Raw genomic sequence first — 25,389 nt, 5'->3', positions numbered from 1 at the left:
AATAATGAATCAGAACAATAAGAGTCTCCAAAGGTGTCTCTAATCGGGCTCCAGTCAAAACTCTTTGTATTTGGTCCCATTATATTGCATCACACAAACTTAGGTAGTATTTCTTGAGTAACTTGCTGTTTATAACGTGATGAGAGGTGGAATGAAGTAATATAGAATTCTGCTGTATTTATTTATTTTTATTTCAATAATCATAGTAAATGCTAGTTATTCTCATCTCAATCTAACCATAGGTGCATATTCAGACTTGGCATTCACTTATGTGAAAGGATTTGTGCACATGCAGATATGTCCATTACATCATACATAGAGTTAATATATCTGGGCTGTTAGAAAGTTCCGTATTTTCACAGGGCCCTGTCATCAACAGAAATGGTAAATTGTTACTGGATAAAGAGGCCTTTATTGCACAGAATATTCCGTATTTTGGAATACTGTGTTTTATTTGGAAACCGCATTTCCTGTTTTAATCTTGTTAAATGTGTCAGTAGCTTGCATCTGACTTTTGTCTGTGCTTTTTTTTCTCCGTATGTTTCTTTATCTTCTGTCCAGAGCTATAATCAATTTTCAGAGACTCTCTGTTGTTCCCAGACATATCCAATGTGATGTGTGCAGGCGTGTTCACTGACAAGACGCATCAAGCAATGCTCATGGAAAGTAACAGATAATAACTGCAAGAAAGAAAGAAAGAAAGAAAAGGACATAAAACCTTACTAGCTAAACAGTTGCTGTCTTTAGTCTTAGGAAAAGAAAATGGCTCGTTCTTCGCTGTTGGCTTTTCTCCTTGAGCCAGTAAGAGGTCTAAGTCCTGCTGAGGTGGACCTCAGCTTTGAGCAAATGCCAAGGAAACCGATTTTAGCAGTTAATGTTATCTGTTAGGCAGCTTTAAAAATACAGTTCAGTAACATTCAAAGAGACCTCTTGCATCATGATGTTCTTGCAAGAAATCAGAAAGTAATTTGCTGATGGTGTGTTTTACACAATTATTTTCATTGGTTTTAATAGTGGATGTCGCTGTATTTCAGAATTCACTTCTGCAATTAAAAATCTAAGAATGAAATGTTATTTTTTTACTGAATACTCAAATAATAAATTTCCTAATTTATACTTTCAAGTATATCCTCAAAACTGCATATGGCTTTAGTCAGGAAGGTTTTTCACCCTCTATGGCCTAAAACCCTTGCCTGAAGTGACTGCAGCATGTTGTTGAGATGGGGTTCCAGGGAGGGAATCTTGAGAGTCTAAATTTACCAAAGATACTGAGGTTTCCAGTGTGTTTCAGTCTTTTAAAGACTGCCTTTGAAGAATCTTTGAGTTTGTTTTCTATTTTGTCCATAGTCTTCTGCAATTTTTTTTAAACTACTATTTCTTCTGTATTTTCTGCCTTACTATGTATTTCCTTGGTTGCATTAAACCTTCAGTAGAAAACTGTGTATAAACATCTCGTGCTTCCTAAGGGATGCATTACTAATGATGTATTAAGAGAGCTGAAATACAAAACATTGCCTACTCCTTTTATTAAATAATTGTGTACAAAGGGGAACAGCATTTCCCACCATATATAGAGCTGTTAACTGTTTTGACTTATTTGCAAATGTAGAAGATCATTTGCTATTCTTTACCATGGTGTTCCCAGGGGAATGTATTACATCACATCCCTTGTTTTCATTTAGATGCTTTTCTCATATTTTCTTAGGCATAGCTCAGCAGCTACGAGTACCAGCAATTTTAGCAATAAAACTCAACTATAAATGGTCTTGGGTTTTAAACATTTATTCTCTTTAAATATTTTTCTCATTTTCATAATATGTACACTATCAGCATTTTGTTTAATGCTGCATTCACTTGTAATGGGCTTTGTTCTTTAATAGTAGAAAGACATTCTGTGTTTACCTTACTACTATTACAATGCTCATCCCCTTTTGCCCTAATACAGGGATGAAAAATATCTTGATCTACATTTCTTTTCAGTAGCAAAAATACTTAGAGTCCTTTTTAAATAAATAAAAAAACAACAGAACAAAGTCTTATTTTTTTCACCAGGGGCTTACTGTTGTCATTGTACAACAAAAGGTTACTGCAGTTTTTAAAACTCATCCATTTGTTCTGGTACAATTAAATTAAAGGAGACTTTCAAGTTCATATTATCTTTCTAATATGCCTGTTGTATAAAATAATATCTTATTATATATTTCAGTGCCAGACTTACATCCACCATCATCCTATGTTGCCTCTGCTTAAAGTCCTCTTATACTTTCATAAAATACTACAGATCAGTATTTGTGTTCTTCTTGTAACCGTCCAGCCTTTCTATGTTGCCTGTGTACTAAACCCAAATCTAGACTTTTCTAGTATACCGACATAGGCAGCAATATTTTTGCCTGTTCTCTTTTATCTTTCCCATACTTAAGATTCAATGGAATGGACAATTATAATCTTGTGTTTGAATTATTAGTCTTGAGAATCTGCGGCCCTGTCACCAAACTAGGTAAGCTCAGAATGACTGAGAAAGAGACGTGGAGCTTGAGAGTCATCTGAACCTGAGCTAATCATCCTAGGCTAATTTTATGAAGAGGATCAGATGCTTCTTCTTGTAGAGGAGCTGTCTCAAATTGGTCAGGTGAATTGTATTTTAAAACTATCATTTTTGTCTGTTGACTATAAAAACTTAGACTAGCTTAGATATTGAAATATCCAGTATGGTTTCTTAAGTTAGGTAACATGAATTCACACTCAGTTCGCACTTCACTTGCCTTTCTCTGCATCTGACATGTTGTTGCTGTGTGGCTCAGGAGGCTTCTACAGAGACTAAAACTTGTTTTCGAACTTATGTCAGCCTCTTATTAAACAAACTCTTTGTGTCTTTGAGAAATGCCATTCTACTGCTTAATGCGTGAGAAGACCTCAGCAATTGTCTGTTGCTTTTGATCCATTGTCATCCTTTAAACTTTGCCATTTTGGCTAGGACTATATGGTATTCTTTTTCTGAGACTGTTCATTTATTTTTATGAAATATGCTATTTCTGAATATTTCTTTTGTGAAATACTCTATTTCATTAGACCATGGAAAATGTGATGAAGCCCAGTGGTGCTTCAGATTTTCACATTTACCAAACAGCATATCAACAATGATTTTTAACACCTGAGAAGTTGAAGAGGAGAGGGCTTTAGCAGAAAGCACATAAATGGTGAGACGGGATTTAAGTCTCAGTTTCAGCTGACATTAGAAAGGACGAGCTGTGTACCGATGTTACCAGCAGTTATGTTAATCCATTTCATTTCTTCTTACTTCACTTTTCAGCACAAGGGGATATATATAAAAGAGGGCAGAAATGAATATCTGGAAATGCTTATTTTGGATAGCATGCATGAATATCCATAGACCAAACTCATGGCAGACTTTATTTCAAGATACATTAGACATTTCCAACTCTTCATACTCAGAAGACAGCAACGGATAGTGTTTGTTTTGGTTGGCTTCCATTCTTTCCGAAATAGTAACTGCTAGCTATCTGCCTCCTCAGCAATTTGACAGGCAGTGGAGAAGACAAGAGAGGGAATGAGCCATAAATATAGCTATTATCACAAAATGTGGGATAAGATGCATCATTTGTGCCTCCACGGAAGTTGGCCTAGTGTCTGGGACAAAACATGTCACCTGTTGACTGTAAAGGTGCTCTTACAAACGTTGGCCTTGCACTACTTGCAGGTCTACTTTGTGCACAGAACTACTTTTCCCTTTTTTCTTCTGGTGCTAAGGCAGATATATAGTCAACAGCTGAGATGCCAGCGCCGAAATAGTATCACCAGACTTGTTTAATAATTGCCAGTCAGTCAAAGGGACGTTGTTGATGTGACTTGTTTATGTAGGAAGAGACCCAACCCATTTGGCTCTAGTAAAGAAAATGGCTGAGTGTCAGCACAGGAGATAGGGATGTCAGGGTCAAAGATATTTTGGTGAAGGGCCATGTGGGAGTAGCTTATGGAAGTAAATGAAATAAATAGACATAAGTTTAATAGAACTGAGAAGAGGCCGCAACAAGTGATGGAGATTTCTAGTTACATGTGAATAAAAAAAAAAAAATCAAAACAAAATATCAGAACTGTTGAGATAGAAATGAGATGTAACGATAACATAGAACAAGATTTTCAGTTTTGTAAATGGTTTATCTGCTGATATGTTAAAATTCTGTTCAATTAACTATGTGATGGACTCAAGACACACTTTGTGTGCTGTCAAAATGTGTGAGCTGATGAAATATTAGCAAAATCCTTTTTATTAACAGAATATTGAAGATGAATGAAAATGAGATCTTTAAGACTTTTTTTAAAGTTTGTTATCTTTGTTGTTTACCAGATGAAGGAAAATTATTAAGATGGCATTCTTCTGAATATTATTACTTAATAGCAAAACTTTATTGATGTCCTCTTCAAAAGAATAAGTTTTCGCTCTTCTCTGATATACTTTGGTGGTGGTGGTTTGTTTGATTTTTTTTGGTTTTTTTTCATTTTTTGGTCTGGTTTCAAAAGCTGGAGATGACTCCTTGCATTCATACATTTCAGCTGCCTGTCCTAAACAAAATTTGGAAATGTTAAGTGGATGAAAATAAAGGGAGTGATGTGTGTTTGTTGCTTTGCAAAAATGGTATAGGAAAGTTTGATTTCTTCAAAGTGGCTGAACCACCTCAAGCAGCTATATCTTGTCATACTCTCTTGATTAAGCTGAAAAAGATAATTCATTAAGATAGCTACAGTCCTGGTAATTTTGCAGGAAAAAAGAAAAGAAAAATATCTCCAATGTCTATAAAATGTTTCACTGAGGCTAGACTTGTTTTTCAGGTACTATTTTGGCCCTTCTTAAATATCGTTGTTTGGCCACCTTCTGTGATTTTTTTATAGGCACTTACTGCTGGATGCTCAAGTAGGGTCCAGCATGTTGTCCCTCGTGTTTTGAGAGCAATAAACTCTGAAAGTTTGGTAGTGGTAATCTATTTCTATAGCTTCCAGTTCCCATTATCCCTCAGCTATATTTTAAAATGTAGCATGGAGGGTATTGTTAAATGTTTCTTGATGTATGGCAGGACATGCAGATTGAGATTTTAGCCATGTAGCTGCTGGGGTTCATGAAGAAGAAATGATAGTTGTTAACTGTATGGGGGCTGTTGAATTTCAGTTGTGTAGGAGCTTAATGGTTAGTCCGAGCCTTTTCTGGGCTTCACTAAAAGCTTTTATAGAAAGTAGATATCAGGGGGTTTAGGCGATTTCTTATTAGGTGGTCTGAAAATTATATGAATAAAATACAAGAGACTTGTCAGATTTCTTTGCTTTCTGATTATTATTTGTATGTTAAAATATTAATGACTATATGCAGCATAATCTGCTGAAGTCCTAAACGATGTCGGATTCTTCAGGACTATTGTTTTCTCAATAGGCAAATGATTAAGTTTTTCAAGAAATGCCACTGGCATGCAGACAACCATTTGTTTTCAGTTTTACTGTATAAAAGAGTTATGCATCCTAAAATTGCGTCTGATGAAATGTTGCTCCGAAACCGTGGTTCTGAGCGTCTTCCAAGTTCCAACTCAAATTACAGGCTTTTGTGGAATTGGCATCGTCCCTATCCCTGCAGACAGATGTTAACATCAGAAGAGTTCTCTGAGACTGTTAGACATAATGCAGAGTATTTATCTTGCTGTTTATTTTATTTTTCTTAAAATACGCAATGAATTAGGCCTCTCTGATTGATCTTCTTACTAACTTCGCTAGATACGGTTCTGGCAGTGGATCATGGGTGCGTGCTAGCCTGAATTATTGCAGCAGTACCACCCCAGACATTGTGGTGATGCTCTTTTGTTGCAAAATCATTTGTAATCTCTTAAGAGGAAGAGGCAGAAAGCAGTATTCAATGGGACTAATGTGTTATGTCTAAGGAAGAGAGAAAAATTTGTAGGGAGAGGAGCAGGCTGTTGCCTGAGCTCTGTTAGTGGGAAACTGCACTTTTCAGGGCTTGTCAGAATTGCCCAGAATGGAGTTTTCTCATGGCTGGTTGGGAATTCTGGACTGGTGACTCCTTCAAAGGGCTTCCTCAGCCTAGGGCATCCTTCAGCCACTCTTGACTTTATCCTGTTACATGAGAGATGAGGTTTTTTTTTTTTCCCTCTTATTTCATTTATAAAGCTCTTTTGAAAGGTGATTGTCAAGCTGAGGAACTGGGAGAGTTTTTTAGCTTAGTAGCACAACCAGAAAATATGCATTGAAATAATACCTATAACTATTTATGTGCAATCACATATTTCTGTCTACAGAGAAAAAGACAGGATATGGTCAGATGATGATGAAGAGGAAGAAGAGTTAGAAGACCTCTGGTGATCTTTACTTAAATTTATCTAGGGTCCTTCAGGCAATAAATAAGGATAAAATAAAAATTTCAGGGAGGTTTTGTGCTGGCTGTCCCTACAAATTTTCAGACATCTGTTGGGAGATGTAAAGTCATCATTTTTTAAGAGTTTTGCAGTAAAGAACAAATGAAATTATTGAAGTGTGTTACTGTAGATATATTGCTTGTTGCCACTTGGTGCTCATCCCCGGAATGCAGCTGCCCCTGTATTCCACCCGTAGTGACAGTGCCCTGTTTGTAGAAAGCATGCCATTATTTTCAGATTGGCACAAGACACAGAGAATATGGATCATTCTATACTGTTTCTTTTGTATAAATTAAGGAAATGCCAAGATTAGAAATTGTTTCCCGTCCTCCTTCCTCCTAGCAATCAAGTGCCTTAGTAATGACCTGCTTGGCATAGCTGCTACTTGGTGTAGAAGTTAATTAAATGTAGATTTAAAAGACAGACCTGATGCGTCTGTGTGGTGGTGGTACACAAGCATGATACTAGGAAAAGAACTCTAGTGCTATAAACAAGGACTTTATGAACTTTAGTTTTGAAGCTGACATTCAGTTAACAGAAGATGTTGGCACAATTATGTATTTACAATTGAAAAAATCTTAGTTTTAAATTTTTCTAGTATGAAAAATTGACAGACTAACTTGCTAGCTTTGAAAGCAGGGGATTTTTTTCTTCAATTACAGTACCTTCATAAACAATATCTAATCCAGTCTGGAGGAAAACGTCTGCTTTTCTCTTTTCTCCTTATGGACAGTGCACAGCTTGTGGTGCAGATTCAGTGATGGCAGTTCTATGATATTTGCTTCTAATAGTTTTTAGAAGTTAAGCTGATTGGAAAGAGTCAAAGTAAGCTGTTTTACCTGAAGAAAGTTCCAGTGGCACTTAAATTTCAGGGAAAGACCTTTTTTTTTTTTTTTTTTAACTTTATCTCTTGTCTAGCAAAGATGCAGTCTGGGGTATGCTTCACTGCTGAGCTGTACTCCCAGGTCTTTCCTAATTTCAAACTGCCATAAAGAACAAGGTGTACAGAGCAGTTTTTGCTAGATTCTCCATTAATTTTACTGCAAGAATTTTTTTAATAGCTATGGAAATTTGCTGGAAAAGCTCAATCATTTTTGTGTGAATCTCTTATACTGTGTACTGGAAAGGTGAGCAGGTGGAACAAAAGCCTAATTGCTCTGAAAAAGATATCATTCATCTGATGCCTGATATATTACTGCTTTTAAAAAAATTTAACTTTTGCTGTTCAGTATGAAGCATGGCAAAATATACAGTTAGCATAGCTATACTCTGTGTTAGGTGTAATTTTTAGACCCAATCCAGAAGAGAAGGTCAGGTGTCCCTGTGAATTCCACGTTGCTGGGAATGGAAAAGTCAGCCTAGAAAGGAACTTCCTTAGGCGTATGCATCATTGATGGGCACCTGGCTGTAACCGGTATTGTGAGTTTCAGGTGCTTGGAAATCTTGAATTACACCTAAAAATCATGAGATAAACTTTTGATTTGTAAAAAAAGTATTTTATAATTTCCAGTATTTTGGAGGTAAGCTAAGAGAGTGACTCAGATGTACCTCACAGACTCAAACCAGAAGGCAGCTCTGCTACCCGCCCCTGCACCATCAACAGCCCTTGAGCTTTTCACCCACCACTTGATTCCACAGACTGACTCGTGGACACAAACACCAACGCATTGCATGACTCAGAGCAGACAGCACAGCAGCCTCTTGAAAAATCAGGTGCATCTTCCCTCTGGCTGCAGCAACTTTTTCTCTTTGGATGCTCACATGGCTTCCGCTATTTTGTATATTTTACGTATGTTTGTAAATGTTACCCTTAGGGGGCTGAATGGTCTTTAGCTTTGCATGCTCATGCAAGGGAATGAGTTTGACCTCCTGGGAGAGCCCTTCTGGTACCCATGACAAGTGAAGGAGAGATGCAGGCGGAGCGTGCCGTGCGAGAGGGCCGGAGGGATGGCGCCTGCTCGGCACGCAGCCCGCCGTCTGCCCGCAGCCCTCGCACACTGGGGCCTTTATTCGGTGCCACATACATGTGCCGGAAGCAGCCCACAGAATGTCCTTGGCACAGCCTGGCTTTGTGCAGTCTCTTGCTTGGGGACAGGCTGTGGTAATTTCATAGCGTGTTACAAGATTCCTTCATGAAGCATTCTTTCCAGCCCTTAGAGTGATTTTTATTTTGTTGTTAAATTAAAGTTCGCTGGAGCTGACAATTTTTGAGCTGGGTAAATCTGTCTGGATGCGTGGGAAATAACTAGAATATAAGCAACGGGGTTCAGTGTGCAATCAAAGCTACAACTGGTAATTCCTCTTCAGGTCAAGAAATGAGTAAGCTTCCTGAGAAGAAAGCAAGTAAAGGATGTCAAGGTCAAATTGACAGATAAACAACCTTATGAAAGGAAAGAATGACTTGGACTGGATAAGTCAAGCCTGTCTTTAAGGAGAAATAACTGAAAACATCTAGGGTAGCTGTGCAAATCTATAGGATCACTATGCACATATGGAAGAGAAAATATTCTCTATTTTTTTTAGCACGATCTTAGATTATTTTAAATGGAATTTGAAATACTGTAACTTCTTTTCTGTTACATTAGGATATTGCTTCATCAGAGTATTAATAAATATTTATATTTTGAACTGTCTCAAAAATGCATAATATTCTTTGCTATTATTTTTTTTCCACATAAATTGTTCCCTTCAAGCACTGTATTTAAGATTTATGTCAAAGGAACATTATGAATGTATTATCTTTTAAATTCTTGACTATCGCAGGTCTAGAATTTTGTCTGGACAGACAATGGACAGTTTTCAGTGATGTTTTTAGGGTTACAGATGGGAAAATGTTAATTATAGTACAACTGTTGTCTGCATACACAATATCTTTGTCTCTCAAGTACTGGCAACCACTTGGGTTTGGCAAGACTAGCACAGTTGGGCTCAACTTTTTAAACTCATGTCCAATGTGAGTTTTTTCCTGCTTTATTTATACCTAGAATGACCCATCGTGATACCCGTTTTTTGGCCGCCTATTTCGGGATCTTTTGTGACATCCTCTCCTATGGGGGATCCCCTGGAGGAAACTGGGGTGCAGAGAGAGGTGATGCTCTGTATGCCAGTACCTGTCTGATGGGGATGTCTGGATAAAGTGCTAGCTGAGACTCCCAAAGATGAGGACTCCTTCTTTTGGGGAGAAACAGAGGGTAAGGCCCCTTTTTTCTTGTGCAAGAGGCCCCTTGCAGTTTGCAAATGTGTTGACAAAGGTCTAGTCTTTAGATAGGAGGGGCCATGATCTCTTCTTAGTAAGTATGTCATGGGGCCAGTGTAGTTCAAAGAAAACAAAATTTTATAAAATCTTTAGCTCTCTGATTATGAAACTTATTTTTGCAAAGTATTCTACACCCTCAAACCCAATTAGCGTCAATGTTACTTGCAGCATTCAGCACATCCGAAATTCAGTTAGCATTTGGAAACACAGAATCTGTTACACATTTTAAGGGCATCATCCTGTATTTCAGACTTCAAAATAAGCTTATGCAAAGAAAAAAAAGGCTTCCTAGTCTAATATAAATTGAAATCTTATGCATTCTTCCTAATGCCATAAAAAGCACTTTGCAGCTGTAAGCAGTTCTTGCAGGACAGAAAATTGTGATTCAGCATGTTAGTGCTTGCAAACCAAAAATTTAAATGAACGCAGATTGATTACTGGGTAATTAGTATTGCTAGAAGCTGAAGTTAAGTCCAAAACGTTGATGTTTTTTCTGACTGGCTAACTCTTTTATTGGAAAGTTTCACATCGAGTGAAATTTCAGTCTTGTAGAACAAAAAAAAAAAGTTTGAAATGTCCAGCTCCTGGAGAACAGAAATTCCCCTGTGCTCACCAGCCCTTCCCAACCTGTGAAAACTGAGACAAGAAGTTGTTTACAGAAAGAATTTACAGTGTATTAATGTAAGAAAATATTAACACTTGAAAAAGCAGCAGCATTCCCCCGGTTTTCTTGGTAACTGTGTGCCCTGTTAGACCAATCATACTCTGAAATGTGTCTTATTTCTGGCATGTGGCATGTTTTTGGCTTCTGATGTCCCATACAAATGTAGTTCTCCTTTAATTTTATAACTGTGGCTCTAATGCAAATCATTTCCCATTGTAGAACTGCTGGAGGGTTTTGGCCTTGTAATGGCATGGGGGGAGTTGCTGCTCTGAAGCATTACCGTACACCAAAGACTTTCTAGGTGGCACTGAGAGGTTCTGAACACTCTCTGCTGCCATCTTTGTGAGTGGAAAGGCTCAGTGTCTTGCAGTTCTTTACCTCCAATTTTCCATGAAGCTGCTCACTAAAATGTGTATCTGTTCCAAAGAAACATCTCGGTGCCAAGTTTGAGAATAGATGACATTTCAGCATGTTTGTTCTCAACTGATGAAATATATGTGTGCAATTTTCTGTTTCTTGCTGCTTTGGCTTTTGTAGTTAAATTAGAGCCAGGTGCACAGCTCAAGCCTCGCTTGAACTTTGATGGTTTGCTGATCTCTTTACTATAAGTGTGCACAAGTAAGATGGTATAAACGGCTTGCCTTTATCTTAAAACCCCAAAGGTCATTACAGTTTTAATACGCTCAGGTGGTGCTTCAAAGAACTCTTTGTTATTTTACACAGCTAATTCTAAGTAGATCTACACGATATTTCCAGTACCAGAACCTCAATTAAGCCCTTTATTCTTGTAAAACCTAATTTCTATTAAAGCTTGAATGTACCACATTGCTAAACCTGAATGTTTTAGAACTTTTTTATTTAGCCTTAGAGTAAGTGTGTCTAAAAATAAACCAGCATCAGCTTTTTCAGTATCATTTAATATGCATAACAAACCCACTAACCTGAAAAAAACAGAGTTATGTTTTGGAGGAGATTCAATTTCCAAAAGAACAAAGTTTAAGCTTTGACAACAAGCTGGGAAACAAAAGAAACCCAAGTCATTGAGGTAAAGTACCTAATCATCATGTCAGCTTGACATACTCGATTGTAGGATGGAACTTTCTTTTCAGTAATCTGTTTTGAAAGCCATGAAATAGTCGATAGCAAATGTTAATCTCTCAAGATGTGTGAACCCTCTAAAAAAACCAACCACCACGGACCCGGTTTGCATGGTGTTGACCTGAATAAGGGGATAATGCGCTCAAGCAGCTTATTCATTCTTCAGTGCCCTTTGGAAAGGGAGCGGCTCCACAATGGTTTGCCACGCAGGGCTCAGATGTGACCACTGTTCTTTTCACTTGCTGAATGTTTCATTCTTTTGTCTCCGCCCCGGGTTTCTTCATACGCTGTTCCAAACAAGACTATAAAGGAACTTTTTGGGGCTATTTCTTGTCGAACTGTAACGTTTGTGAAGCAGAATGCACTGAGCTGTAAAGGAATTTTGAACTCTGGGTATATAGCTGGCCAAGCTTTTCATCAGAAATGTGTTGCTGAATTAATTGTCTTTGCTTGTGAGACTTCCCAGCCTGGAAGTTTAAACATACACCAGAAACATTGTATTAATTCTTTTAAATATTCCACATTAAATTTCGGCATCAGAGATACGTGAATAAATTCATGTAGCGGTCTTAAAAATGGAGCTGTTTCTGAGTTCTGAGTTTAGAACTATAGATTTAAATGCTCACAGATGTGAAAGATGCAAAAGTGGCAAAAGGAGTATAAGAGCCTATGTTTCAAGGCAGACCCACGGCTTGTTTAGCACTTTTTAAACAGCATAACTGTGAATGCCTATGTCTCTTGAACTTTCACAGAATCACTGTCCATCTTAAGCTGGGTTCTTGAAGGAATCAGCATGACTCAGTCTGGCCACAAAGTGTTTTGGAAACATGTCTTCAGAATCTAAAAAATAAAGGGACCAAAGATTTTTTTTTTTTTTTCATGTTAAGCATTGTTTTACAAAATGAGAAAACAGACATTGTTTAATAAAAAGCTTGTGGAAGTATGTTAAAAGAGCAAACCAATTTAGGAAGAAGAGTTATGTGAGTTAGAAAGGGGGTAAGTTACTTAACGCTGAATTGGACCGTGGAGCATGTGATATGCTTGCACAGGACATGGAGTAGCAGAAGCCTACTGGCATGGAAAGCTGCGGCAGTGGGATTTTAGAAATGGGACTGGTGTTTCTGAGTCTTACTGCGATGCTCCTGACAGAGGCTCCTGCCGCTCAGCAGTTCTGCTTTCCAACCTTGCATGCTCAGTCTGGTGGGAAGCACGAGGCAACTCCCACGGGGTTTCCAAACTTGTCTTAAGATTTCACATTGCTAAACAGTTTGCACTTCCTGTGAATTTATCTCCCAGAGAAATAAAATTATCCTTGATTTGTCAGATTTTCCTGAGGTTATTTTAAATAACTAGGGAAACTCAAAATGGAAATGAAAAAATAATTCCAGAAATAGTTCTTGACTACAAAATTGGAAATGATTACATAAAGAAGAAGAGCATACAAAAGAGAAAATTACTTTGGAAGGTACCTGACATCAAGCTCTTGCCAGTTTTTCCTGCAGTGTCTGGAAGAGGTATATAATTATGATTTTGATTTTGCTGCTAGAATACCTAGAATAATGTAAATACACAGGTAAAATTATTTCAGGCAAAGGATATGCTACTTAAACATGAACGCTACATAGAATTGATGAAGGGAACAAATAAAATGCTTACAATGTATTGACTTCACTTTCATTTACAAATTTTAATTTTGATCTTTATTTGTTTTCCAATTCAAGCAGTTGAACTAACAACTTCTGAAAGTCTGTAAGTACTGTATTAGAAATAGTTGTTTTGAAATGGTGGTGAATTTAGCAACAATTTTAGAAAAATCAGCTTTTAATCCTGCTGAATTTTTGTATTGATTTTTTAAACTTTTTAATCTGATATCTTTAATTTTTTATGGAAGTGGAGAGAAAAGTGAGGGAGAGGTAAACACCTCTATCTGTAGGTCTGCATCAGGATACTCCAAGGGGAGGCAGAATACCACCAAAGGTTTTAGGTTTCTTACTGATTCAAATCAGTCTCCAACTGGGGCTTGTGACCCGAAGGATCTTTCAGTTCTACAACATAGAAAAGCTGTGAAGGGAATGTAGGCACTTTTCTAAAATACAGAAATCAGATTTCTGATTCCTAGCCTGAAGCAGGCTGAGCAAGCTTTCCAGCCTTGTAACTTCCAGCCTTGTTATACATTGAACACTCTCTCCTGGAAGGAGAGGTGGTCTGTATTTTTCTTTATGATGTTCTCATAATTGAAGCTGGTGTACAAGTTTCTGCAGCCGTGTTGGTTTTGCAAATTGTTTTTGGATGAAAAATGTTTAGTGAAGCTCCTGACCAATTCTGCAAGCTGTTTGGGCATGTGTGGGAGGACTGCATGCTAGATACAATAAGCTGAGACCTGTGAAAAATAACAGCAAAGAGTGTCTTTATATCAGAGTTCCTGGGAGAGCTAGTGAAAGTGTTGAGACTGGAGAATTTCTGTAGCTGGAGTGAACTGTCAAAAGTGATTGCAAAACACTTTGAGCACATTTAGTAATTTGTAAGTTATAATTTGGAAATACATCAGACCAAAACAAGACCTTCTAGTAGCTTGGAAGGAAAAGGTCAAAGGCTTGGTTATGTTTTGGCATATTGAATTTTAGAAAGCAGCACATTTTCTGAATGTTAGCTCATCAACACAGTTGAAATGATGGACTCTGGGAGAGATTTGTGAAACATGATGATAAAAGTAAAGGAAATGGCTTTTTTAAAATGTCAGAGCACTGTCAGGATGTAAAGGAAAAAGAGAAAAGTACTAACTAAAGCTTTAAAACATACTTTTGAAACCTGACTTCCCAGAATAAGCTATTGCTTTTTCACTTGGAAACAATACACTTCCTTTGAGACTAGGGTATGCCTTTTCCTTGATACAAAAGGGTGTTTCTTTAATCTCTTTGTTGTGTTTCTTCAGTCTTTATATAGAGGTGGATAAATGGGTATGTACTTCATATGCTTGGCTTAATCCTCAAACACTGTATTGTTGTCCCCTTCTTATTAACTTAGAGTGTACTAGTGTAACTTGCTCATGTAATAGTTCAAATATTATTTTTTTTTTAACAGGCATTGCTGAAAGATCCTTTGTATATTGGGCTGAGACACAAGAGAATCAGAGGTCAAGCCTATGATGATCTTCTTGATGAATTCATGGAAGCTGTGACTTCAAGGTATGTGATATATCTGTGCTATTGGTGAATTCCGCTGTGAACTTCATCTTGGGAGAAATAACGTTCAGTAGCTTATGAAAGGAAGACAGAGTTGTTAGGTTCCTGATAATTTTTATTTTGAGCATAGTATTTTATAAGTTTGTAACTGCCTGAGCTACTTGCCTTTAATATCGCAGTTTTATGAATTCACTGCATGAGTGGTAAAACTCATCTTGAGATGAGTGAACTAGTTTTTCAAACTTCTTTTTCAAGATTTGGATTGTTAAGTATTTGCCTAATGATTTTCTATGGCTAGCGCTGTGCCTACGTGATTTTCTCTGTCTCTGTGATTTCATATGTGAGATGTCAGCAGCCTGAAAGAAGCTATCATACTTGGCAACCCCTGCCTCTGCCTCCACCAAAGCCATGACAGGACTAAGCTTTCAATGTTTTGGTTTTAAATGTCATGGTATGGACCTATACCAAGTCAGCTCTTTCTCTTGCTTCTTTTTTCCTATACAGAAAGTAGTTAAATTTATTATTAGACCAGATGCATAAAATAGTTCTTCTCACATGTCAAATAACACATTTGCTCATATTTTCCTTGTTTGTTAAAATATTTGGAGTTGTAGCCCTGCATTCAATGTGTGTACCTAAAATAGCCCAAGTGCCAGGATCCTTAGCAGAATGTGTTTTCTGCATCTGCATCCCAAAGCTGGGGCTAAGCTGTGGGACCTGGAAATACTTTCCAGCTCCTCAGTCTTGGCTTGTGCCCCATCTGTGTTTTGACTCCATGTTGGGACCCTACCTGGACGTGCACAACCTCTGTTCTTCCTGCCCTGGTTCCTGTGCAAAAGAAACTTGGGCAAGCAGGTAGTAATAATTTCCATGCCTGAAGTACATATTCCTTCATATATTACTATACTCTTCCCCCATCACCCCCAGTTGGCTGACACTCCCTTGCTCATAATCTTGCTATGGAAGTTGCTGGTTTGGCTCTACCCTGTAATGTGTTTGCTCCTCTTCTGAGTATTCCCTTTCACATAAAACTGATGCATTTTCACCTTCCTAATAGAAGGTTCAGAGCGTTAGAAATTGCTCTGTGGACGACGTTTTGAGAATCTCTAAATGCATTCCCTAACTCACCTTTTTTTTAAAATGAACCACAGTTTTTCATACTGAAGGAAATCATCAGAGTCAAGCAGAAGATTATCTCAATAAAGTTTGAAGGTCTGGTTGACATGCTCTTTTTACTTAAACATCTTTAAAACTATAATTTTGAGCAATTTTGAGCAATTTTTGTGTTTGCTTGACCTTCTGAAAGATCACTTCATTCTCAGCTAAATCTGTCATGGCCTACAATGGTGTCATTTATTTCATGTTTAAAGTGGAGCACTTACAAATTATAATTCAAACTTTGTGTGGTTTACTTGTGAATTGTTTTGGCTGTAATGTGACATCTATATTGATTATGACACTCATTTGCTAAGGTGAAGGGAAAAGTGATGTAGTTAAGTCAAAATCAAGTCCATTTGCTCAATGATTTCATATGTTCCTAAATTCAAATTTGTGTTTAGCGTGCCTCTGGCAGACTCAGCACTTGCAGCTGATTCTGGTGTGGTGGGTCTGGCTCTTAAAGACGCAGGTCATGATTTGCTTTATTGTGTATTACTTTCCCTTGCCAGCCATTGTGGTGATCTAGGTAATTGTATACTTTGGTTAAATGCTAGTTATCTTTTCCTTGTGAAAGCTTCTCTTATGTTTTTCCTCTTTTCACTTTTCTTAGCCTTCTGCTGGCTGTTTCACAGAGGCAGTATTTGCTTCGCTAATCTTAGATGCATGTTTGGTCTGTTACATTTTGGGTTAGTTATTGCCATGGTACTCCAGAAAAGGCTTTCTTATTTAGCATTGGCTAATCAATTCGGAGAATGGGAGAAGTTCTGGGGAAATCTGTTGTCATGTTTTCAGTACCATGGAGTATTCATCTCCAAGACATACATAACCATGAACTTCGTAAAGCACAAGGCTGTCATGTATTTTTCATAAGCCAAATTTAAAGACAGGCTTTTAAGGTGATGACAAATATTTTCAAGTTGGAAAACTGTGTTAAATACCTATTTTACATCTTTTTCACCCTCATAATTCTCCAGAGAAGCCAAATGCTAACAGAAGTGAGCGCCAGGTTTTAGCAGCACTGCCTGGGACCAAGCAGGAGTAGGCAGCTGTACAGGGCAGTGCACTTCACACAGGCTTTTCATTGGCTTCCAGGGGATCTTCCCAGACATGCACTTCGTCTTGATTGATTGCTAAATTTTGAAAACCTAGATTTTTATAAGCTAATGCAGCACCATTTATAGTGTTTCATGTTGAAACGTCACCTTTATACAGTAAGTGCTGTGATGTGTAATAAAGAAAATGCTTTGTAAAAAAGCGTGTATATGAAGGTATAGTTTCATCAACTACAGTACTTTCCTCTTCTTGGCCTCCACTGCTATTCACCCCCAAAAAGTTCTTATGAAGCAAAATTATTTATGAAAGACTCAGGATTTAAAAAAACCCCACAACTTAAACCATCCATTACTAAAAGATTTTGGTACAGTATCCAGTGTGCTCTCATGGCAGAATGGAACTAGTACAATGTGATTTTTCCCAGATGTGGGAAGGCAGAAGCATATGGAAAGTATCTGGATTTCTGTTGACATAAATCCAGTGAACAGCTTTTATTTATTTACATATGTATACATTTATCTGTGTGTTTATTTATTACCAGTGCCAACAGCTGCCCTCTCTGAGGGCAGGTGCTATAATTTCTCTGGACATTGCCAGGTGTCTCTGGCTTTTGTGTCAGTGTGGTAACTTAGGGGAACAGGAATATTCTAAATGGAGGGAATATTTTACAACATGAGAAGAAATGGACAGTTATCTTCATCACTGAAGAACGTAAATCAAACTGGAATTCAGAAACGTTTGTTAAGTTTCTGCCCTATGCAGAAATGGGTCATAAAACATTTTACACAGAGAAGAAAAATTTTCCAAATGACAAGTTGTTCTTGAATGTCTATGTTTACAGAGGAAACTCTGAGAGGAGGGATTGCTAAACAAGACTCTGGTAGCTGGGATCGATTCACCAAGGCTTCCTGTGTAACCAGACGAAATAACTCTATCTTTTTATTCCAGTTCCTATTTCTTCCCTACTTGCCTGCAATGATGCAAAGAGAAATATATCATTGGCCAAGAGGTATTCATGTACAACAGGGAATGGATTATGGAAACGCTTGAGGGGAAAATATGTAGAATGGAGATGGAACAAGAAATGAAGGGAGAGGAAAAAAAGCACCTTTTTAATAACAGGCACTTGAATTCCCATGTCTGATGCAAAAAGTAGATTTAAAGGGTCTGGAAATTTTTCCCTTATTTTGAAGGACACTTAATTTTCACAAATCTGGTAAAGATAACTCCACCCTGAACCCCTCCAAAAAAAGCCAGAGTAGGGAAGAACAGCATCCTACCAGCTTGCTTTCTGCTGCAGACCATCCCCAATGGAAGGCACTGTACACTGGGGAGCGGCGATACTGACTTGCACCTCTGGTCTGGGAACAGATAGGAAACTTTTAGAAAAGGGAAAGAATCTGGTGTAATTCCCGTAGGTTATTTCCTTGCCCACCTACCGCAACCCCAAAGAGTTGGGTGGAATTATTATTCTAAGCTAAACCCCGTGGATTTGTGATGCATAAAAGTAACCCTGTATCACTGAAATTATCTTTCTGTGCGTGTGTGATGGTGAGTTTTCAGTTTCATTTCAAGATGCAAATCGTAGTGGTGGACCCTTGAAAAGTAATATCATGTGTCATTTATGTTCTCTTCTGTAATCATATTTTAATTAAATCCTTCCACACTCTTTTTATATGCTGTGCTTTTCTCAAGTTTGTGAGCTATAAACCAAGCTGCTGACAATTGTAATTCAGTATGTTCTGTCCTAAATTACCATGATGTAGTCATTATTCCTCATTTGCCTGATTACATTATTCACAGATGATAGCAGGGTTTCATTTCACACCATGTGTTACTTTAAAACAGTGTTTTATGGTAAGTACAGTTTATCTAACTTTGAGAACAACTGTAAAAGTAATATATCCACAAAATAAAAATACACAAATATTTTAATAGATGTTTTCATTTAGTAGATTACATTAGTATATAATTCAATTTGTGAATAAATTAATTCAAACAGCCCTTACTTTTGGCAAGAGAATATACTGCAAGAAGTCAACATAAAAGGTGCTTACAGCTGTGCATCATTAAGGAAGTGGTTGGACCACACAATGGTTCTGACAGTACGTTCAAGCACAGATTGTGAGGACAAGAACATTGGTGCCTCTGTCCTTTTCTGCATTGTAGTGGTGCAAGACCAAGACTTGGGTCATGCCTGTACGTTCCCATATTGTTCAAGTTAAAGTGGCTGTCAGAAAGCGTGCAGGAAGAAATACTGCTGCAACAACTCCCTCCTATGGCAGATGTGGTGAAGGTCTTTCTGTTTAGAGATTTTGTCCCTCAGTGGGACTTGGGCCCTTTGAGGCAATTTTTCAAGTCTATGACTACCTGCTCCTTCCACCGTTCAGTGAACGTTACCTTCCTAGTGAAGATCACTGTGGGCAGCAGAGTAGGAGAAAGGTGGGTCCTTAGGCAGAAGCCCATCCACTGCCTTGACTACAGTTACAATTGCTCTTTGGACCCACCCTCAGTTCCTTCCTGTGGTTACATCTGAGGTTCATTTCCAGTCATTGATTGGTTTGTGTTCTTTCCGAAACTGCTTGGTCCCAGAGCTCAGGCTTCCTTGCCCACCTAGTCTCTCAGGTGGATTTTGCTTTTATACTGATGGTAAAACCATTCAGGAGGATCCTTATGTTGTTTGCCTATTAAAAAAGGCCCTCAAACTCAAAAACATTGTGGTTTTGAAACAGGGACTATAGCTTTGGATAGTGGAGAGTGTTGTGGAAGAGGAAAAAATCAAACAATTTGATAAGCAGGGTTTATTTTTTATCCTAGTTCAAGCAGCTGTGATGGTTTCCCTGAGGAAAATCTTCAAATTTTGTGATTAACCATGATGCCTTGTAACTATTATCACTTGCAACATTTAAGTTCTCAACAGATTATGCCACTTCTAGGAAGTTTGTTAAGGAACCCTGAACCCTTCCCCAGGCTGTGGTGCTTAGTGGGGTACCCTGCTTGGAATTGTCCTTGCCTGCCTACGTAGGGGAAAAAGAGAGGTAACTTAGCTGTAGTATGTTTTTTGAGATGGGATGCTTGTGTGCACATTTGCTGCTCCTTCAGTTGCCAGATCCAGGGGTCTCTGAGGTGGAGGAAAGAAGAGTGGGTAGAAGGCATCTACTTCTGTATATTCCATTAGATAAGGGGGAGCAGGTTAATTGTGCTTTTCTCAGTTAATTCACCCCCAGTATGAATATCCTTATAAACAATACATCACTGAAAGAAGAACGTAGGCAAGCAATCTTTCTTTTTGTTATTTGGTGCCTCGCACCCCTCTTCTTCCTTCCCTGCTGATTCATTTGGTGTTTAAGTTATATCTGATTGCTGGAAATGTTACAAATATATGCTTTACAGACTTTTTAGACACAGTAAGTGCCATAAGGAAAAGTGAATCTGTCAGTGAAGCAAAATCATAGCAGGATAGACAGATCCTAATCACATCAAGTTTATTTGTAGAAAGAGCCCTATTATCATTTGTAATGTGAGACCTTAGAGAAATTCTTAGCAAAGATCAGCAGAGAATTTATTTTGAAGAAATAAAACCTCATTCATCCCTTAAAGAAAACAAAAAGTAATGAGATCCTCAAACAGTACTGAGGGGGAAGGCTATTGTTTTGGTTTTGTGGGACAAGATAGAGAGACTGGAGGAATATTTTAAGTATTTTTAATATGCCTCTTGTACAAAAACTGATTCTGGAGCTCAGAAATGGATGTATCCATGTTCTACTAATGCTCAGCTATGTCCCAGACTTGCTGCAGTCATTCAAAACCCAACAAGTGAAGAACATGCTGTTCTCAGGCTTTTCTTCTCCAAACTATTTTAAGAAGGGATTTTTCACATGGAAAAGGCCTGGGTAATCTCTGTTACTTTCCTTCCTCTTTTATAGCTCCAGCAAATGGTGGGCCGGATTCTCAACAGAAGTTAGTGGGTGCAACTGTATTGTAAATGGAGTGAATGTTGATTTATTTGAATAATTTCTGTGAGAGTAATATTTTAACAGGGTTTATATTGTTGTTACAGAAGTTTAGTAGTTTTCCAGGCTGTCAGAAGCAGCAGTTTCTTAATTTTTTTTTCCTTTGGAAACTCTAGTAAAGTAAAAGATTAAATTTTTGGCTGCAGTTCACATCAGAATGTACTAAGATTATCTGTCCCTCTTATCTCATCTCTATCTCTCTCCCGTTACAAGTCAAGAATTATTTCTATCTAGATGTCAACTCTCAGGAAAACTTTCATTCACAGTCAGTCTGGCTGGTGGGATTGGGTACCTCAGTGCTTCATCTCTCCCTGGTCCTGTACCCCTGCCAGACAGCAACACTGCCGTGCTTTACTCGGAGTATCCCACCCAAACTGCACCTGCTCCCACCTGAGATTCCTGATCCACGGCAGCGGATCAGCCCATGCCCGTGGGTGCCCCTGCTGCAGCTTGCAGGCTGGGGCTGCAGGACGCCAACAGCAGCGGGACTTTGGTAGCCTGACATTTGCTGGTAAAATAAAGCCCTGCTGCAGGAGGGTAGCAGGCAGCAGATAAGGCTGAGGCCAGAGTCGATAGTGTCCTCCTGGACTGACCTAGATGTCCTATCCTGCCCAAACCAATCCTGCCCTGCATGAGAGGGCCTGGACCCACTGAGGGTCACGGTCATCTCCCACCTAGAAAAGACTTAGATCTCTCCTCTCTCTGCACCCTCTGAAGCATATGTGCCAGCTACAAGAAGTTTTTAACATATGGCTTGTTGACCACCCTGGGTAGATGCTGTAGATCAAACAGTTGGTAGTCTGAATTTCCTGATCTCCCGCTTGTGTACAACTCTTAGAGTTAAATCTGATTGTGACTGTCACAGAATAAGTATCACAGGGGTAAGAAGGAAACTTGGATATTGCATTCCTGCCCTGACTCCTGAGACGGCAGATATTTTTCTCCATTGTGCTTCATGATAGAAAAAATGTTTCAGGCAGTGCAGTTTCTGTAACACAAAACATTGACGTCAGTGTCTAGGTCAGTTCTCCTTTTAAAGGAAACAGCATTTATCAGATAAAATGCAAACTACAGAACACAAAATATTTAAGAGGATATAGGGGATATAGCGGAGTCGTTGCTGCAGACCCAGGGACTGGTGGGGCTGCTGCATTTTAGTTAAGCACAACTGATGCACTGCTCAGGAGGGTACATGACTTGACCAGATCCAGAATGTCTAAGAGCTTCCCCATGAGTTTGGTGGGACCTAAAAAACACCACCACCCAAGTGTCAGTTGTTGTCTGGAGCAATGCAATTGTGTAATGTATCACAGGAGTAATTCCCTTGTTTTATGTCTGCAATGGATTATAAACATTGTTGGTGCCCAGTTGCCTACAAATAATAAGCCATTAGTAAATATCAGTGGCATAACCGATTCATCATTTGGATGTTACTAACTTGTTTTGCCACTGGCTGATTTAGCAATAAAACAGAATTTTTATTTTCAGTTATTAACACATCACTCTGTAAATTACTTGACTGGACTAAGCTAAAAATGTAGTAATTCATACACCCGACAGAATTTGGAAGAAGTGTATAAGTGTGGTAGAGGGAAGTTATTAGAGATGACTGGCAGATTAAATGCTTTAAGGAATTGCTGCTTCTCTGTTCATTTGGCCCCGATTCTAAACAGAAATGCTGGAAAACTGTAAATCAGTAGGCATAATTTTGAAAATATAGTTTTTATATAATCTGGGCTATTACCTACTTTCTATTTTTTTGTTTAGAACTTACACAGACAATAGAAATATACATTGTTCATAGCTATTTTAAAATGATCCCTTACCACTTGCACCTGGAAACGCACCAGGCCAACCCAGGCTCTGCCAGAAAGACTGTCTTGCTTAGTTTGTTCCCAGTAGAGAGTCTGTGATACCTTCTCAGTTCCTTTGCTGATTTACTGAGTAAACCTGCATCTGTGTTGATGAAATAAATATAATCATGACCTGCTGTTGACATTAATGGTGGACAACATCAGTGACCCTAAAAGATTCAGATGATACAAAAGGGGGAAAAAAGTATTGTCATATTGTAAATGTTTTGATATCAATATGTTATCCACTATGTTTTAAACCTTTTGACATGGGTTAGGGAGCTGTAACTGGAGACAAGGACCTTTTTTATTAACATCTTGCATCCCAGCTGTACTGATTTGGGGCAGGGGGCAATGTCCTTGGGCATCAAGGACACGTCCCCAAGGAACTTCATCCCATGGTAGTGTCTGCAGCAGGAGGCGACACTGGGGGGAACTTACTCTGTCGCCAAGACCCGGGCAGCCCCAAGTCAGCACAGGCCTTTCCCTCACCCATTTCTGTCCCGAGGCTCATGAAAACAGATCATAGTACCAACATCTCATGTTTTTCATATGGTATGCTTTTAGATTTCGGATGCTACTTGGTGTTTGTGTATCACTTGTCTCCAGTTACATATCCTAATGTATAGTGCATATATGCTCGTATCAAATACTTATTTCAGTCTAAGCTGCATTTGTTACCTTACCTGTCATGGCTCACTGTTTGATATGTCAGATACTAGCAAATTGCTGTATTTTTATACTGTTTTTCACCATAGTTGTACTCTTTTTTAAAAAATCTAGCATGAGAGAATAGATACATTGCCATGGATCTTCAGTGGATACCCTGGAACTGAAGTAAATTATTTTAGATTTTTTCATACCTGAGTATCAAAAGTTTTTTCTCATAAGCATTGTCATCACTGTATTAAAAATCAATAGTGACATTAGACAAACAACTGTACTCCCAGATTAGACAAACCACAGTATTCCCAGAATTTAATTATCCATGGTCCTTGAGATTGTTGTAAGACAGAGCACTCGCTAGGATCAAGGGCTCACAAACAAGTTTTTCTGCAGTCTTCCCAGGAAATTGCGATGGAAACTTCAGTGGCTTCCCTGTCCATCCTAGAATCTGCAGTAGTAATCCATATGTCCTTACATAGCAATATAGCCTACTGAAGTGTGGACATATGGCACTTCTGAAAATCAGGATACTTCTCTTTTGGTGCTTAACTGTGGATTGAAATGCTGACTTGTAAAATGGAAGTATTTAACCTTAGCCTGAGATTATGGCCATATTAGTCTTTCAGCTGTGCAAACCTTGTGATATGAACTGTATGCCAGTGATTTGGGACTAGGATCAGAAAGCAAGTCAGAACTGAATTCTGGAGTTGTATACATTATCAGTATCAGTAAGTATGATCTGTTTAAAAATAATATAGAGTACCTTAAATGAAGTATCTTCTATGTCAAGAACATCCTACTTACAGACTTTTTCTGTGTCTTTTCAGTATAATAAACACATTCAGTATCTACTACTGCATTCTCCATCAGTCTGGCCTCCTTATAGTCCTTAAAGCTGTTGCTGAGTAAAATTTTCCCCTTTTATACCTGGGAACTAGAGCATTATATGACAAAATTGGATTTAGATGTCCTCTTGGGCACAATCCAGTTGCCTAAACATAGGGGTCCAGTGTCATACCCTATCTGGCCTCCAGCTGCTGGTCCAGGTATCTTAGTTGTCTCACACGTCCTCAATCATATCTGCCAGCTCTGTGTGGGTGCTGTGGATACCCTGGAGTGTCTTGGATGGCACTGGGTTCCTGTGTTTGAGCATCTCTGTGAAGCCCCAGTGTCTATTTGTATCTCTAGGTGCTTGAAGGCTTTCAAACACTGGCTCTGAGTGACCTTCCTAGTGTTGCCCAGGAAGACTACAGCTAATAGAGGAGAACCCTAAATATCCTTTGGGATAGCCTTCCACCTATACAGCTATCCCTGACCAACTTCTCATATGGATATAGTTTTGATAAAATTAGAGGCTGCATGCAGATTTTGCACTTGACTTGTTTTGAATGCTTAGAACTGCCTCTCTCTTCCTAATCCTGCAGTCTCTCTATACCAGTTTCACGCCAATAAGGCATACTGAGAGTTTGCTTAATTGAAGGGAGCTAAAGACTGCTGCTTTTAATTGCAAGATCGTGCAATTGATTTATTTTACTGATTCGTTGTCTTTTTATTTACTCTAGAGGTAAGGAGACAGTATTTGGTATCTGCAGAATTTTTGACACTTTTTAGAAATTCCAGATACACATCTTATTTCTGCATTAGCAATCACTAGTGTTTATACACCACTGTAAAAAATATTAGCCTGGAAATGGCTGAAAAATGGAATACGACACTTCAGACCCACTACCATATGTAAGTGCAGTTAACTGACACTTCATTGACGCCCACGGTGGTGCCAGTGCTAACAGCATCTGAATAAATCATGTAATCTGTTTAGCTAAATCGTTTGTTTAATTACAAAATTACAAAAGCTCTTTGCGATTTTGTAAGTAAGTTTATTTGAATACCTGGATTTCTGGAGTTCCAAAGGATGCTGATTGTGTCCCCAGAAGCAGATAATAGTTATCTGGTAGGTCATCTTTATATAACTGGAGGTGTATATGAAAGAAAAAAGGAACACATTTTGAAAAATA

At 38.4% G+C, this 25,389-nt stretch overlaps 1 protein-coding gene across 1 annotated transcript in view; it reads left to right on the top strand.

Moving 5' to 3' along the window:
* The window catches only part of ME1 (malic enzyme 1), a 189,156-nt gene that overhangs the window by 92,798 nt on the left and 70,969 nt on the right, over positions 1-25,389 (top strand). The window contains exon 6 of the mRNA XM_072855379.1: positions 14,531-14,634. Within this exon, the coding sequence (XP_072711480.1) occupies positions 14,531-14,634 (104 nt within the window). The remainder of the gene's footprint in view (positions 1-14,530; positions 14,635-25,389) is intronic.

Source organism: Ciconia boyciana, chromosome 3 (assembly GCF_034638445.1).
Source record: "Ciconia boyciana chromosome 3, ASM3463844v1, whole genome shotgun sequence".
NCBI classification, from domain to species: Eukaryota; Metazoa; Chordata; class Aves; order Ciconiiformes; family Ciconiidae; genus Ciconia; species Ciconia boyciana.
This window is presented reverse-complemented; position numbering and strand designations above follow the sequence as displayed.